The 17,233-nt window shown below is 41.0% G+C and overlaps 1 protein-coding gene across 3 annotated transcripts in view; it reads right to left on the reverse strand.

Annotated features, from left to right (window-relative positions):
- Positions 1 to 4,728: 4,728 nt before the first annotated feature.
- The window catches only part of ELF2 (E74 like ETS transcription factor 2), a 35,373-nt gene continuing 22,868 nt past the window's right edge, over positions 4,729 to 17,233 (reverse strand). For all 3 annotated transcript variants that reach the window (XM_032685915.1, XM_032685916.1, XM_032685917.1), the window contains 6 exons: positions 14,006 to 14,119; positions 12,898 to 13,071; positions 11,749 to 11,835; positions 7,419 to 7,611; positions 6,699 to 7,052; positions 4,729 to 6,452 (listed from right to left, as the gene is read on the reverse strand). In XM_032685915.1, coding sequence (XP_032541806.1) covers positions 5,825 to 6,452; positions 6,699 to 7,052; positions 7,419 to 7,611; positions 11,749 to 11,835; positions 12,898 to 13,071; positions 14,006 to 14,119 — 1,550 coding nt within the window. In that variant the 3' untranslated portion in view covers positions 4,729 to 5,824. The remainder of the gene's footprint in view (positions 6,453 to 6,698; positions 7,053 to 7,418; positions 7,612 to 11,748; positions 11,836 to 12,897; positions 13,072 to 14,005; positions 14,120 to 17,233) is intronic.

Genomic DNA, 17,233 nt, shown 5'->3' on the forward strand with positions numbered 1-17,233 from the left:
TTGCTCGTCTACCACAAAAAGTCACACCAGAAAGCTGGAGTTTCCATCCAGACTCTTTTGGCAGTTTCTAGAAGAAACTGCACTTGTGGTAGAAAGCCATGACTTGAGAGCAAGGGTAATACTTGTACTCAGATTCTGTATTTAAAAACAAACTAAACCATAACAAAAAAAACAACAAAAAAAGAACAAACCAAAAAAAAACCCCACCAAACACCAACAAGCCCTTAATTTCATTTCACTCCTGTATAAGCAGCTCCATTTTCCTAAGGCCAGTCGAGGTGTCGATCAGTGTGGCAGCTCCACCACTGCCAGGGCACAGAGCCACAGCCCCGATTATGGAAGGCCTTGTTTACCACAGGAGCTGAACTGTCACAGCTGCAGAATCCCCACTGTCACTCTCACAGTGTGGTATTTGGTATCTGGATGATTCTTACGGCATTTTAACTCAGACCCTTGCTTGCAGTGCTGCCTCTCCCACAAAAGAAACCAAACTGTGGAGGAACAGTCTGATTTATATGATGCTGCCATCACGGCAGACCTCTCCTGAAGTGGAAGGGGCTGGGATTCTTCTTTCACCCTGGCCACGTGACAGTAGATGTTCACTGCTTCATCTCCTTAAAGGGTAATTTTGAAGGCGAGGGGAGGGTGGAATAATTGAAAAGGCTGGGGACTCTCCCTATCTCCAGGCAATTCTTCATATTGTCATACTCAGAAAATCACACCTCCCTGCTACAAGCACAACAGTGAACCCCTTCTGCTGGATTTCAATAAAAGGTAGACAAGCCACAGAAATTAACTGGTAACTTCCCAGACATCTTCACCCTTTTATTCCGGTACTTGCCATGAAATTTATTTTGCAGAGAAGTCTGTTTTGAAAGACTTAAATGACATACTGCTCTTGCTTTGTTTTATGCAGCAAGAGGCAGGCCTGCAGCACTGAAATGCTTTTGCCAGCTATAAATATCAATATACTGAATGTTTTTCATAGGAAGAAGCAGAAAGGTTTTTGATTTGTTTTTCCTATGTAGCAGTATGACTCTTACAGTAAAAAATGTCTTCAAAGCTCTTCTCACGGCTTATAAGCACACCAGGGCTGAAAAAAGTCTCAACAGATCCCTTGCTCTGATCTTGAATAAAAGCTGCATTAGCTTTATCAGTGACACTTTTCCCTCACCCTCAAGTGAGATGAAGGAAGAAATGACCCAATTGTTTAATTTGATGAAAGGCAGAAGCTGTTGCAAGTTTATTAAAACACTGTCTCTCTTGGAGAACAATTAGATCACAAGTAGATAGTGTCACTTGGATCTTCTTCACTTAATAAGCTTAACACCTGCTGTTTGAACTGTCTCTACGAGGCAGAATTGCACTTACCTTGTTCTGGCAGTGACAATCTTCACATGCAACCGAGATCCCTGCTGCACGTGTCAGGGCGAGTGAGAACTGGGGCTTCGGGCACCTCTTTGTTTCCTCATCAACTCCTGACTGCCACTGGCTCACTCATCCTTCATCACCTCAGATGTAATTCTCCAAAGCCCTAAAATTGATGAAATCAAGCAGCAGAGGATCCCAAGAGCTCAGCCTTTCTTTCAACACGCCTTACTGAAACCAGTTGAGTTGTGTCAGGGCCCAGAACCCTTCTCTAAGCAAGATGTCCAGGAGAGAGTTAACAAAAACAGCGGTCTCCAGGATAGGATTTCCCTTTCAACTTTTCTTGTCACTACCCAAAATTTTGATACTCAGATCTTTGTTCTGAGTTGCAATTCAGTTAAGACTTTTTTCTTCCCTGTGGATTACACAGCATCAACCTTTTCATCCTATAACTTACAACGGTAGTTACAGGAAAAGTAAAAATTGTAAAATCAGTGATACCTTGACTGTATATGTCTCAATGCCTTCTGTATAAAGCCTGCTCACTTCACATGAGTTTCATTCCATTCCCACATCTAGAAAAGTTACTACTTGCCAGGGATGAGTTAAGCCTGGACTCTCCTACGTGAGCCACCAGCTTCAGATGTAAAAGTGAGTCCTGCTTTCACACAGGTACAGAATAACAGGTTTTTCAGTGGGATTGAAAAAGTCTGGGAGTACAGCTAGATAGTGACTTTTCCAATACTCTAGTGTTCTTCTCTTCATTTCAGATGTTACAAACCTGACCAAAGCTCCTTCATCCTAAGACCACATCCTCCACCACCACCAGTAAAAACATACTAATTAATTCATAGAATCATAGAATGGTTTGGTTTGGAAGGGACCTTAAAGATGATGCAGTTCTAACTCCCCTGCTACACCAACTTAGCTCAAAGCCCCATCCAACCTGGCCTTGAACACTCCAGGAATGGGGCCACCCACAACTTATCTGAGCAACCACCAGTGGCTCACCACCCCCAGAGTGAAGAATTCCTGATACCTCATTGAAAGCAGCACATTGAAAAGCAAACTTCCACACTAGAGAATGCTCTGAGACTTTCAGTTACAGATGGGACTCAACCCTCTGACATTTGAATGAAGAAATCCCCGAGGAGAGGCTGCCTCTTGTAAAAGGCACAGCTTTGCTACTGAGATCACACACCAACTCTGAAGGAAACCGGACCTCAGAAGAACTCAGAGGCACCGCATGCACACAAAGCAATGCTGAAGAGCTGTGCTTAAGCAGATACACTGAAATCACTACCTGACTGTGACAAGAAGGCTGTTGTACTTCTAGGTAGCAGCTAAATTTAAAAAAGTGAGGAGTACAAAGGCATACACGGAAAGGTTAACAAAATCCTCACTGTTTCAAGTCGGGTTAAGTTCCCTTCCCATTTCAGTTACGGCACATCCTCATACAGATTGAGGTTCTCACTTCTCGAGCCTCTGTTAAATGTCCTCTGTCAGCCAGCATTGTGTGCTGCTCACTGGGTGGCCAGGGGAGAGAGCCAAAAGACCATCACCAGTTCTGTGGCAAGATGCAGCACTGGCAGTAACAGTGTCTCAGAGCACGGGCTCCAAGCTGACTATCCCACGAGTAGTACATGTGCACCTCCATTCCTTTCGTTTTTGCCATGACATAATGAAGTCTTGGCTCTAACTTAAGAGGTCATCAGCTCAAGTCCTTATCTATTTCCAGGAAAACAGCTTGTCCCCATTTGACTTCCAGTGTATCTAAATTAGGCGTCGGAAAGGTTTTAATTACAAATACTGGAGGCAGACATTTCACACTCAGAGGTGCAGCATCTTTCATGTATGATCAAGTGACAACCATTTAGAAAAAGATTTCTTACAGATAAGACTTACAAATGTAGGTTTAAAAACACTCTCACTTTTCTCTCCTCTTGTCTTTTGAGGCAGGTTTGTTCTACCTGCCTCTTTTCACAGTGCTCCATTTCTCTTTACCCATAACAGTGCATCCCAGACTACCAAATTAATCGAGCCATTGCCCACCTTCCCCTTTCTGTCCTACCTACCCCTTTCTTAGCAACATAATTCCTCTTCTTTCTCCCACATTTCCTCCTGTGAAGGGGTCTTTGTCCCCTACCCCAGGCCAGAAACACAGCTTCTGCATAAAAACCTTTGCTTCTCTGGGTTGCTGCTGGTGGGAGGGATTGCTGCCTTCTATGCCACGCTTTACCTGCTTCAGCTTTTTCATTGCTTTGTTCTTAAACTCCACTTCCTCGCTTAGAATTATGAAAAAGAATACATTTTCCTAAAGACTTTCAAAATTCCCCACCTGCTGGCCTGGCTGTATGGAGCTAGTCCCACATTTCAAAGGGAAGAATGGGGCTTACTGCTAGGAATCGAGAGGTACCTTGCTTTTCACATGGAAGTATTCATTCTGGTTTCCTTTATCAAGACCTCAGTTCCAGGCATCTGTTGAAATTGCTCTTCCAGACATGAAGTACTAAGATGGTCATCTAGACTTAGATAATCTCAAGATTAGCTGAGTTCCCGCTCTGAAGACTTTCCAGGGCATCTCACTAGGAACTGGGAGTCCACTGGGGACCTGGGTCCCCACAAGCCAACGTGCCAGTGTGGTCCCCATGAAAACAAGGTAAGCTCCCCTGCATCTATTTTAAGTCATGCTCATGGACTGCAAACATGGAGCAAATATCTGTGTACTGTGTGTTCTCACACGAGCTTTACCCCGTAGCCTTGTATCATGATACCTCTAATTTCAGTGCAATTACAAATGGAAAACCTATTCAGATACTTACTCCATCCAGAAAAAAAAAAAAAAAAGTCATGTATTTGCGCTGAAGCCAAGTTGGAAATGTCAACAGCGACAACATCAAAAGAACCAGCGGTGTTTGTTAACTCAGTATTTCTCTTTCTTGTTTCTGTGTCCCAGCACTTTCAGCCTGCCTCTGTGAGATCATCAGAGATTAGAACACTGCTCATTTCTACCTTTCCTCTGCAGTGCAGCCTTAGGAAACTGAGGTGTAGCTGGAGGAGCAGTTAGGTAGCTCGCAGAGCTCATGGGTGCGCTCAACAACCTGAAAAAGTGTAAGAGAACTAGACCTCTGTCAGAAGTTACCTCACCGGCTACCACAAGCTTCACAGATACTTTAACAAAAAATATTTGGGTGTACTGTGTGAGAGAGCTGGTCAGCCGTTCAGAGTAGTGAGGAGTTCCAAAATTTCATGCTGTATCATCTATCTTAGGCTGAATGCCTGGAAAATTTCAAATAAGCAGAAAAGGTGGTTAATAGGTTGAAAGGAAAAAGTAAAAAATAAAAAGCAGACCAAACACCATTAAATTTTGTTTCTGTATTTCAGTAAAACCTACTTGAATACACTTTGAAACAAGAGTACAACAAAATAGAATATACTTCAAATGTTGAATATACAAACTATTATAGTTCGTTCCGAACACTGGTACTTCCCTCTTAACTTCAACTAAAAAAAAAAAATTTACAGGTTTAGAACTACCTGACAAAAGCTCATGCTGGGCGTGACCTTTCAAGTGACAGAGTAGAGCTGAAACTGAAATGTATGCACAGATGCCAAGGCTAAGTGAGAGACACAGGCATGTTACAGCAGAAGGCAGGAAGCCTGCTGCTACTTTGTCCACGATTAAGAAATTTAGACAGACTTTAAACTACCATACAAAATATGTTACATGTCATTCTATAACAATACTGTGCTAGGTACAAGGTTTTTTAAAAAATTTGTTTTAATAAAAAAGCTTTACACAAACAAGCCATTAGCTTATTTCAAGAAAGATAACTGAAAATCAGTCTAAGGCTTTCATTTTGAATCTGCTTAAGCTGTATGATACAAAAATCCCTCTAGGTCTCTGTCTTCTTTTAGAAGCTCTTAAACCTCCTTTATTTCACTTTCTACAATGCCTAGTATAGCAGAGTTTTTCACATAGCACCAGTTGAGTACTGTGGGCACAGTAGTAATCGCTGGTATGCACATAAACTGCATCAAATTTGCCATTTGTGTAACAATGAGACTTTCCTCTCCCCCTGAAAACTAAAAACCAAGGCAAACCTCTCACACAGCTCTCTTTTAGTGTTCCAGGTCTTAGTGTAACTTGGTAACCGGTAGCGTAGTGAATAGTTTGGTCCCTTTTCAGTCCCTCTATCTCTCCTTCTCCATAGGTTCAGCTGTCTCCCAACTGGAAGAGGCAGTTTTTGTCAGCATATCAAATGTGGTTCAATTCCCACTGAAACACGGGAAAATAATTTTGTTTTTTTCCAGGAAGTCTTCAACAAATTCACGTTTATTAACATTCCAAAACTCTCCTTTTTGACTTGGTGGTGGCATCCACATCCCTCCCCCAGTTATGTCAGTATACTCAAAACCGTTACAGGCAAGGTCCATGCTGGAAGCAGCCTATTCTTCATTTTTCACACGTTATGATTCCTTCTGTTTTCATTGTTACAGGAAGGGCAATAGCTGAGGGCGTGCTAACTACTACTACGTGGGTCACAGTCTTGCTTCCATCTGCTGGCTTCTCTTCTTTTACCAGCTGCAGTGTTTTCACTTCACACTCCTGTTTTGAAGCCGCTGTGTCTGATTTAACTTCTGGGCTTTTTAAAACTGCACTAATCACCCTGGGAGGAGTCTGGCCAGAGGCCTGCTGAGCAGGCACCGATAGTCTCATTACTGGTGTCCCATGAGCTATAGACACCGGGGTTAGTGCTCTAACAGCCAACGGGGCTCCCACAATGTTAATACTTCCTGAGCCGGACAGGCCCGTTTTTGTTTGTAACTGACACTGCGTGAGTTGCGTGGCAGGGATGGTAATGATTTTGGCAGGCTGCATTGTGATTTTGTCTCCATTTTCAGCAGAGGTTGGCATCACAGTAGGGATTGTCTGGATTACTACCTTTGGGGTTGTTGCTGTTGTTGGGCTCGTGTTGGTTATTAACGGTGACCCTGCGTTTACCGACTGCACTGCCACGGTGGAGATTTTCTGTCCCAGAGAGGTCATGACAACAGGCACTTGCATTGCCACACGAACAGTCCTACAAAATAAAGGAAGATGTGTGTTTTTATGCCAAAACCCAGGGCACCACTACAGATACAACATGATCTCTAAGGTCCCTTCCAACCCAAACCATTCTGTGACTCTAAATTACACTGCTACTTGCAAATCAGAGACTATTTCCAACATTTAAAACATAGACAAAAACCCCTAAAAGACAGCTTCCTAACAAAAAGGCTGTTTGTCATGAAGAGAAGACGAACCCAAGGCACATAATAATACAAACCTGGGAGCTGTTGTTGCTGGGACAGTAGTGGTGGTAGTTGAGGGTCGAGATGAGGATGTGTCATGCGCTGGCGAGGCGATATTCACGACTCTGGTGACTCCTTTTTCTGCTCTGGTACAGCTTAACTGAGAGGAATTCTTTCCTCCACGTGCAGAGCTTGCTGCTTTTAAAAGGTTTTCTGCAGATAAAGACACTCTTTCCAATGACTTTTCATCTGTAGGCATCGACAAATCTTCATTGCAGGACTCACTTTTGTCATCATCTATGACAACTATGTTTTTTGGCATCTCCTTAAACTGATACACAAGCCTCTGTCCCTCAACCTTTGCCAGGATTCCTCTTTGATAGTAGTATCTGCAAGAGAAATACAGTCAAGCAGTAAGCAACAAGTAGAAAACCTCATTCTGTACTAACAAGTAAACCTGAAGTAACCACAGTAAAATCTACAGTGTGAAGAGGTGTGGAAAGAAGCTGGCAGAACACCCTGGCAAGGGATCTGAAGGACCTACCTGAAAAAAAATCTGACCTTTTAAATACATACTTCAGGAATTAAATTACAAATTTGCTGGTAACACAAAAAGCAATAGGGACTGCAAGACTGAAAGCAAAGTCAGCAAGAGGGCAAAGCTTTTAAATTTCAGCACTGTTTTATTTCTGGAGGCAAAATTAAGAATCAGATTTAAAATTTAAAAGGTAACTTAGGGCTGTAAGAATTTTTACCTCAGGGCTCTTCCCATAGTCTCATAGTTCATGTCAGGTTTGTTTTTGTGTTTTCCCCAGAGTTTGGAGACAGCTTTTGAGTCCACAAGTTTAAAGATTCCCTTCTCTCGCTGAGTCCATTTAATGTACCGAGGACAAGTGTTTTTGTCCTGGAGAAGGTCCAGAAGGAACTCCCATAAGTATGTTGTATTTCCTATAATCAGAAATCATTTAAATATTAGAAAACCACTTTTAAAGACAACAGAAAGTTCTCCACATTTAGGTAACTCTGAGTGACCTGCATTATAAGCAATGTTATGCAGAGGATGGCATGTCATGTCACCTGCACATATTCGTTCATTCTGTTAAGTTTAGTAAAGCTTTCATAAATATTTACATTCTGAAAGGAGCTAATCCAAGTGATCTTGGAACAGGAGCCTGCTCAATCCAACATTCATTCTGAGTTCTTGAAAAGAAGTGTGGGAGGATGTTCCAAGTCACTACAACCTACATCTCTTCAGCAGGACGAGAGCTCAGAATTTTCTTCTCATATTTGATTGAACAGGGCATGAAAATGCCAGTGTATTTTATGACACTGAAGGACAGGAGGACATAAATAAGTAATTTACAAAAGACATACAACCTGTAATACCAAAACATCTCAACTGCAGTGAAGTTTGTCCAGGATCTGGGGCTCCCACAATGCCTGGTGACAGCCCCACGTCCTGACTCTACCCAAATATATGCTGCAGAGTGACCAACACCCTTCTAGGTACAAAGACAGTCCAACTTCTTGACAGCAAGTACTCACATGGCAGAAATCCCATGTACCTTTCTATAATTAGGGGAATATAAAATGAAGTCACCCCAAAGAAGAATTTAATGCACTTCTCAGGTATTCAAGAGGTTGTACCATTTCCACTGGAGAAGCCCCAAAAGAGGGTTTATGACAGGATGGCACAGAACATAACATGGGGATTGTCTGCACTCTGACTAAACCATGTGCATCTAGGAAAAGGGTAAGAGAAGCAAAGAAAAAAGCAGATCACACCACAATTTCTACAGCTGAAGAAAGACTCCTCACGTTTCTGAGAAGGGAGAACTATGACAGATCTACAAGAATAATAACCGCAGAACATTAATCCCAATTCTTCACTTCCAGGGAGTGACATGGGAGTGACACACCAATTTGTGTGTGTGTGTATGAAAAAAGGTCTTTAATTCCTGAGATTTAGTGGCCTAGCATAGAACTTGTTATGCCATGCTAAAGACATTAAGGCAGCTTCAAGACCACTGCTGCAGAATTTGAGAACTTAGCTATAAACCCCAAAGGGTAAAAAAAACTAGCTTCCATCTTCTGGAAGACCACCTCATAGACAGAAAAAACAGTACTTAACCACATGCTCCAAACAACAGCAAGTACTTACTCAAGAGCTACCAAAATCCTACTTGCACTAGATTTCAGAGACATTTGAATTGGACCCATTTGAGGAAAGAGTCAAGAAGAGAACTCAGGAATGTTTAAATCATCCTGCATTTTAGGGAATTAATCCCTTGGGGGTTTATTCTTTAGCTCCTCAGAAAGAGAATTTCTGGGTCCACCGCCAGATGCTGCAGGTCTGCAGCAGATTCTCTGCAAAAACATAGGTGGGCTTTAGTATTAGGAAGTAAAAAAGAAATTCAAGAGAAATCATTCCTGAGAGTGCCCAATTGTTTCTGCAGGAACAGTGCTGCTGACTCAGCAGGTTTCTCTTTTCCTCTCATGCTCTGTATTGACCTAAATAAAAGCTTTTTTTCCACAGGAAGACTGCGTAATACCTATACCACTCAGAAGCCATCTACTATTGCCAGCAAGACCCAGTGATACTTCAGGTGGGCTGCTGTGTCAGCTAAAGCTGCTATGCATTTAACACAGAAAGCTCATTTTACAAATGTTTAATACAATTTTGAACCACTCTTAAACCCTTTCTCCTCAGAACCAGACACTCCTTATACTATGAATCCAAGCTTACAGACTCCTGAGGAAGAGAGAGACACCCCTATAAAATCTATTTTCTGAACAGGTTTAAATTCAAGCTGCTTTTAAGCATCTGTGTACCAGGCTGGACTTAGGAACGTGTGCTGCCTGCACCTTGCTAGGAAGAGAGAAGCTTTATTTACTACCATACAGCTCCCATCACCATCAGAAAGGTCTCAGGTTAACCAGTAAGCAGCCACTGAGCTAGACATTAGTGTTACCTATCTTAACTTCAGTCCAGAGTATTTTAAATTTTAAAGAAATTTTTGTGGTTAGATGATTATTACAGCTGCCACCTGCTTAAGAATGTTAGGTGTCATTTCAAAATAGAGAGACCAATGACCAGGGAGTATGTGAATTATACAAGGTCCTGTGTGTGTCAATGAACTGTTGCATCTATGAGGAGAGGCTCAAACACAGTTTTGCTCCCTCTAACTGCCTTCAGTTTAAAGAGAGTATTTCTGCAAATGAAAAACAAAGTATGGAAAGAGAAACCATGCCAAAAACTGGCAATCCACTACGTGAGAACAAAATAAAAAAACAACACTATCTCACTTAAAGTAAAAATACTACTATGTCTCCAGTTCCTCCCATGTAATAAACTGTAAGGCACAAGTAAATCAGATTTACAGCTGCTTCACTTTGCACCAGAAAGCACCAGGAATGCACAAAAGAAGGATTACCTATATGCCAACCCTTTCCAAATGTGCACAACCAGCTCTCTTCCTCCAAGACTTCACTCTGACAGTACTGAGCTCTAAAATAATTTCTGGTTTTCCAAAAACATGCTGGATATTAAATAGCCTATATCTGCAAGTAATTTTTTTAAATAAGTAACAAAAATTAAATCCAGTAACAAAATGTTTTGCAGCACATCTAGCTAGACTATATTAAGAAAAAAAATATTTTATTCCAGTTGTAGAGTAAAATATGGAATAAGATACTTCATGAGAACAAGAGACATAAGCAGATCATTATGAGGATCCATGGAAATACAATTAGAAAAAAAAAGGCAAAAAATTCCACCCAAACCCACAAAGGAGTACCATCTCCCACTCAGTAAAAAAAACAGCTACAGAATTAAATCACCAGTACAAAAACTAGAAGAGACAGAAATACAGGTCTCCTTTTTCAAAGTTATTTGTGCAGCAAACTAGGACCTGGGACAATTTACATGTACTATTCAGGTAATGGAAAGCTGTAATAGCAAAATCTGAATTAGAAAGCAAGCTAAGAAGGATTTAAGAATACTAAAAAAGAAAAAAAGGACAGAGACAATTAAATTAAGATGCACTTTTAAACATAGCAGATACAAAATCTGTGATCTTCACTGAAGTCCACTCCTACACCAAATCCAAAGACAGCAACACTGGGCACTGCAGGGAAGTTTAATGACTGTTTGCACTGCTTTCCATGAGCCAACATCTGCAGGACGTCAGTCCCATTCTTCCTTGCCCTACTGATAAGACTCAGGAGCTGTAGCCAGATAAGGAATTATGTAAACAGTAAAGACCTTGCTTTCAAGCAAATCTCAAAATAATAGTGGAGCTGACCACTACACAGTCTTTCTAGGGCGCTGCCACTACAAGTCACTAAACTTGGTTACTCCCTGCCATAGCAACATCTCCAAATAACCTTCAGTGCAGTAAGTGGGGAAGAGATCCAGATTTTTCACCTACAAACAGGGGAAGAGCTGATACACCACACACCACTTCAAAGGTAACCTGTGAGCAAATGTCCCAATCTGTCTCCCTGCTGAGTGAATAGCAGGGCCTTGGAGTCCAAGAAAGGAACCACTGTTTATAAGGAGAAACATTAGGAAAGTAGGACGCTCAAGCACAAAATGCCTCACTCAACCACTGCAGAAACACATCATCATTTGGTTTTCCCCTTAACTCAAACTGAACCTATTAGTCAAAGGAATATATTCCCACTGGAGTTTGTGAATCAACTAAGAAAACATTATTTCCAGCCATCACCATTCTAAAAGCCCACGTGCTGCCACTACTTGAGAACAAGTCTTTCAGCAGTAGCTTAATAAATTATGTGCGTAGCACTAAGTTGACACACACCACGAAAGACATCACAAGTCAATAAACACAAAGCAAAGCAAATAAAATATGAGAAATCCTATTAACTGTGGAGTGTACTACAGGGCTCTTCCAAAGCACACATCCTTGTGCCAGATCTTGCACAAATTTGAAGACATCGAATCCAACTCTAATGAAGTCAGTACAAACTCGTCCACCAAACCTTTGAAGATGTGTATATTTCCTGTGACAGATACCATGCACTGCATATTTTTAAAGACTCGATAAATGAAAAAAAATATACCTTTGCCTTCCCTAGGTTTCTTCTTTATACCCAGATCTGGAGACCCATCAGCCAGAGCCGACTGCTGGCTCTTGGGTTTACGGCCAGCTGCACATAAAACACGGGGAAAAACAAGTGTTAATCATATGTGAAGTATCTTACAGTTTGTCTTTGCTGAAAGAAGCAGTTCATGTATTTTCCCCTTGCTGTTTCCTTGCTACAGATATGGATAAACCTAAATTGTTTGATTACTACCGCACAACCAGTTTAATTAATCATTTGGTTGCAGATTTAACTCAATTTCAGACAAGTTAATGGCAGGTGAGGTAAGGACCAAAAGTATCGAGTAAAACTCAATGTATTTGCATTCTTTAGCCCAATGCCTGTTTTACTCTGAATTAATTTACAGCAGAGTTACAGTTATGTGCGTGTGATTTTACAAAATCTGAAATTCAAAGATCTTGGATTTATATCACTTTACCATTGCATTGCATTTTTTCCCCTCTAAATTACAAATATTCCATCTTAGCACGTCTGGAAGCTCTATTAAAGCAATATCCCTAAAGTTATGCAAATCTTATTGATGCCTGTAAGAAAACTGCCAGATAGATACAGAGAGAGTAATCTCACCAGGTGCTAACCTCCCATACGATAGTGGAATGCTTAGAAATCAAACACTGTTCTGAATTGCTTCTCCTCAAAGACACGGCAGTCAAACAGGAAAGATACAAATATCACAAGGAAGATCTTCTCATGTTTTTGCAAACTCATTTGTGGGTTTTTAGGTTAGTATTTACCATGCTGTTTCACTGCAATTACCTTGAGTCTATCCACTCTCCAGATATATCCGTATTTCAGACACCAGTGGTTACACACCACGAAAGTCCTCTTTGCATCCTTCTCTATCCTTCCTCCACTTTGTGTTAAAAAACAACAAACACAGAAACCATTTGCCTTTATGGCTTGGCAAAGCCCGTTCTCTTGCTCCTTCTTTTTTCCTGCTCCGGTGCCATTTTCTAAGAACTCACACTTCAGACTCCAGTCAGTCTGTTCATATGAGCAAAGATAACAGATCATCTAATCTATCTCCACCTGTATCAACTGCACCACCCACAGCAGTGCACATCAGAAATAAATTCTGACATTGCTCCTACCAAGAGCCATATGTACCTTTTTTCTTTTTCATTGGTTCATGGATATCAGGGGAAGTTGGGACAGGAGATACATCCATTGACTCAGATTCCTCTGTTGATACTTCCACCACAGTTTCTGTGATCACATCAGGTCTCATGGCTGCATGGATAAATTCTGGGGTTGACACACAAGGAGGGACAAAAACTTCCACTATGAAAGAAGAAAAAAGGAATAGCTGATGAAGTTTTTATCTGGTTATTTTAAGGCACCTTACATAAAATAATTTCTACAAAGCATATACAATATGTTTCTGCTCCAACAACCTGTCGTCTAGAAAATCAATCCAGCTCCCCAAAACATGCATATTTGTATTTTTAGGCAGAAGACAAGTATCACAACAATATCCTTTAGCAATAAACTCAACTTTGAATTAGACAAATTAGAGCTTAATCTTTGATCATTATTATGATCTTCATTTCCTATTTTGTAGTTTTTGCATTTCAGTTTGACCATTATTTAATCCAACATAAATTAAGTAACCTCAGAAGAAACATCGGTTAAAAAAATCATCAAATTTTGGTTTTCTAAACCAAGAAAACTTTGCAACACATTGTATTCAGATATTCTTTCCAAAATAGAAAGATGAATATAAATATAAATATTTTCACTTAAAATAAGTCTTCATTTTAGCAATTTAAAATGTCAAATTCACAGAACCACAGAATGGTTGAGGTTAGAAGGGCACCTGGTCCAACTCCTTACTCAAGCTGGGCCACCTAGAATCATGTACTTTTTTGTATCTCCAAGGATGGAGACTCCATGGTCTCTTTGGGCAACCTGTGCCAGGGCTCTGTCAGCTGCACAGTGAAAAAAAGTGTTTCCTGATGTTTAGGCAGTGAAGTTAACCTTAAATGTGTAGTCACTCAAATATCTCTACCCAACAGATAAATGATTTACTCTGTAACTATACTTGTAAGGGGGTGGAAAAATCATGTAAAAACTCAAACCAAATCAGTAGCTTTGAAATAAGCAAGCAAATGCTTTAAACTGTATACAACTCCCCACAGAAACAAGTTTCCCACTTTGTTTTATTAGTTAGTAGAAGGAGAAACAGATCCCAGAGCAGAAACTGTGGCTGACATACCAGGACTCCTGGCATCTCTCAGGCAGGTAGGAGACTCCATATGAAGCAAGGCCTCTGCAGCTTCAATTGTCTTATCCGTGCAGTGCACGTTACTGCCATGGACTGATGCTTCCACTGCAGAAGGATACAAAAAATTAATGAGAACAGATTACTTATGAAAGTCCACAGGTATCCCTGTACAGCTGTACTGCTCAATCTCTAACATGAAAATCGCAAAATTGTCAGGTGTCTTCACACCTTTTATACCTTTCTGTCGACAGAAACATTTAGGGAAGACACACAACAAGCAGAACCAACACTGTCACTTCTCTAGATTAGATTTCTGGTTCACAGCCAAGCTCCTCAGTTCCATGAGGTGCTCAAGAGCTTACAAAAGCAGACTCTGAGATTTATATTCTGCCTTCAAATTAACCAGAACAAACCAGACTGTGATCAGGATGGTTATAAATTAACGCAGCAGAACAGACAAGTAGTACTATCTCCAATTATTATCCCGTTAAATTCCGAAGGTCACCTCTCTTCAAATTTTCAGTCTATTGGATAAATCTATATAAAAATACAATATTAGTCTGCAAAACAGATATTTCCTGTTTTGATTTCTGACATAACTGTGTGTTGGGTTTAGCAGGCTTGATTGTTAAAAAAACACAAATCACAACAAACAGTATAAAGGGTATGGGTTTTTTAAGGGAAAAAGGTAAAAACAGCTCTTTTCTTATGTTCTGAAAGGAAAACTAAGTAATTAATAAAAAATAATGTAACTCCAAGAAAGCACATTTAAGTCTGATACAGTGCAGCTCACAGCAACTTGAACACAGCAGCAACACTATAAAGACCCCAAGGTATCAACTAAAACTACAATTCTACTCCACAGCCAACTCCACATTCCTCACCCCTGTAAAGATTTTTAAAAGTAGTGACTGCAGAAACACCTGTTGCCCATCATCCACACTCTGGCTAAGGTACTCTGCCTCTCTCCAGTTGCTCTTTCCATTTATGGCCATCTGCTCCAAGCTGAACCACTCCAGGGAGGCAGCCGGCAACCCAGGAGATCTATCTTTAGCGTGAGCAGGGTCACCTATCTCCAGTGTCACACCACTAAAGAGGATTTGGGAGTAATTCTCTATGAAAACTTCAAGGCACCTATCCTGTAACTGAAAACATCAAAGAAACAACTCGAGGTTTGTTGGGAAAATAACACTAGAGTTGCTTCTGACTTTAGAAAACGCTGGATACACAAAGATTCCTGCAGGCACACATGGAGGTAAAAGCCTTCCAGCACATTGCAGTTTATTCAAATGCAGGGCTTAAAACCTCAAAAAACCTACTAGCCACCAAATTAAACACATAAACCAGAAACTGAAAGTGCCCAAATGCAAAATTTTCGGTGCCTGAAATTTCTTGCTGAACTAGCCCGCTGCCCACCTGCTGGCTGGCTGATGGAATTCCCACCACAGCCCATTACTTACAGCCTGGGATGCTATTTAGAGGGCTTTATCTTTTGGAAGGGTAGATGCCTGATAAAGCTGACATTCCACCAGTGCTTCACCCCAGGCTGGGAGCACAGGAAAATCGGGAAAGGGTCTCTATTGCACACTCTGTCCCTTGTATAACCAGTAGCAATCAGCAAGAGTTTTGCATTGTAAGCCCTTCCCCCAGCTCCAAGTCCTGGGTGCTTCCCGTGCTTGGCCAAGCTGTTTCCTTCCTCATGGAGCAGTTTGGGAGCATCCCAAGTCAGAGGCTGAAACCTGCACTGTGACAGAGTGGCCCTGCAGGAAACCCTCTGCCTAAACACTTCTCTCGACAAAGAAAAGCTTCAGTTGTACAGAAATCGGTACACTTCCCTTCATCTATCTGATAAAACTTTCCACTGATCATCAGAATAAAGGAACAATACTCAGAGAGTCATCATAAATGTATCAATTCTACAACACTACTAAAATTAGAAAGTCCAAATCAGTATTGAATATATTATTATTCTAAAGTATGCAGTAAGATTTAAAGCATGTCAGCAAAGCTTCTCCACCAACCCCTCTGCCTCCCCTGCAGCTAAGAGCTGTGCAGTTTTCATTTCTGCTGGTTACCATTTTTGGGACAACTAGTTAGCTGCTTCTGTGCAGACAGCAGGTTTAGTATGTAAAGGAAATCGGTAAAGAAATTCAAACAACAGTTGCCAAATTTCACTTGTAAGAGAGTACCCAATTAGCTACTCCTAAATGCTTAAAAGCATACAAAATTTTTCCTGTAGGGAACAGTTTAGATGCTTCACCACAAGTATGAGGTACCTAGCTGGGGGCAGGAATAAGGCAAAAAGAATAGCAGAAAGCCATCTTCATACTTTTCCAGGACTAGGGCATTCTGCTGAGGGGCTAGGAGACACAACCTCCTCAACATTAGGGACTAATGCTGCAAAACCCTAACAGCAGAGCCAAGGAGCCGCTCAACCTCTCCCCTAAGTAACCCTTCACTTTCCAATAAAAATAGCACTATCTACTCCTCAAAAGCCTGTGACATTTGAAAATACACACTTCACAAATGTTTTTCCAACGTGAGTTACTTAGGACTCCACTAAAATTGCCACCTAAAAAATATCAAGCAAAAAATAGTAACACTTCTGGCTTTGGCTGGAACACACATGCTGTCTGTCTATCATGACAGCCAACAAATGCACCTTACATCGCCAAAAAGGCAGCTATTAAAACACTTACTAAAACGAGTGCTATTACCAAGTTTCAAGCCTTTTCAGGTAGCTAATTCTCCTTTAACCAGTACATGGGTTTAGCCTCAGAAGCATTTGTCTACCCAGTGAGCATCGGGAGTTTTCATTTATGCACAGGCAACGTTACTGCGCCAACACAGTGGGAAGAAAAAAGTACAGATTTGTATTTCGACACAAATTTTATGTAAAACATCTTTCTGACATGCTGGAAAATATCTAATAGAAGACAGCAGCATGTCAGAGTGCTCAGTCATGAGGCATGACACGGATGAAAAACACAGCTAAATTAGATAACCTAAAAGATGGAAGTGGGGGAACAGGCTCCCTCAGAGAAGGAATGAGACCAGAAAAAAGCAGGAGGCTGTTCTTGCAGATTACTGGATCAAGTGTCATCAACCAAACTACACTTGTATCACAGTACCTGGTAACACTTCCCACAATAAAGATGGGAAAAAAGCAAATCAAGGGATAAGGATTGTACAAACAAGCAAAAAAAAAAGAAAAAAGAC

Source organism: Chiroxiphia lanceolata, chromosome 4 (genome assembly GCF_009829145.1).
Source record: "Chiroxiphia lanceolata isolate bChiLan1 chromosome 4, bChiLan1.pri, whole genome shotgun sequence".
In the NCBI taxonomy this organism is placed as follows: domain Eukaryota; kingdom Metazoa; phylum Chordata; class Aves; order Passeriformes; family Pipridae; genus Chiroxiphia; species Chiroxiphia lanceolata.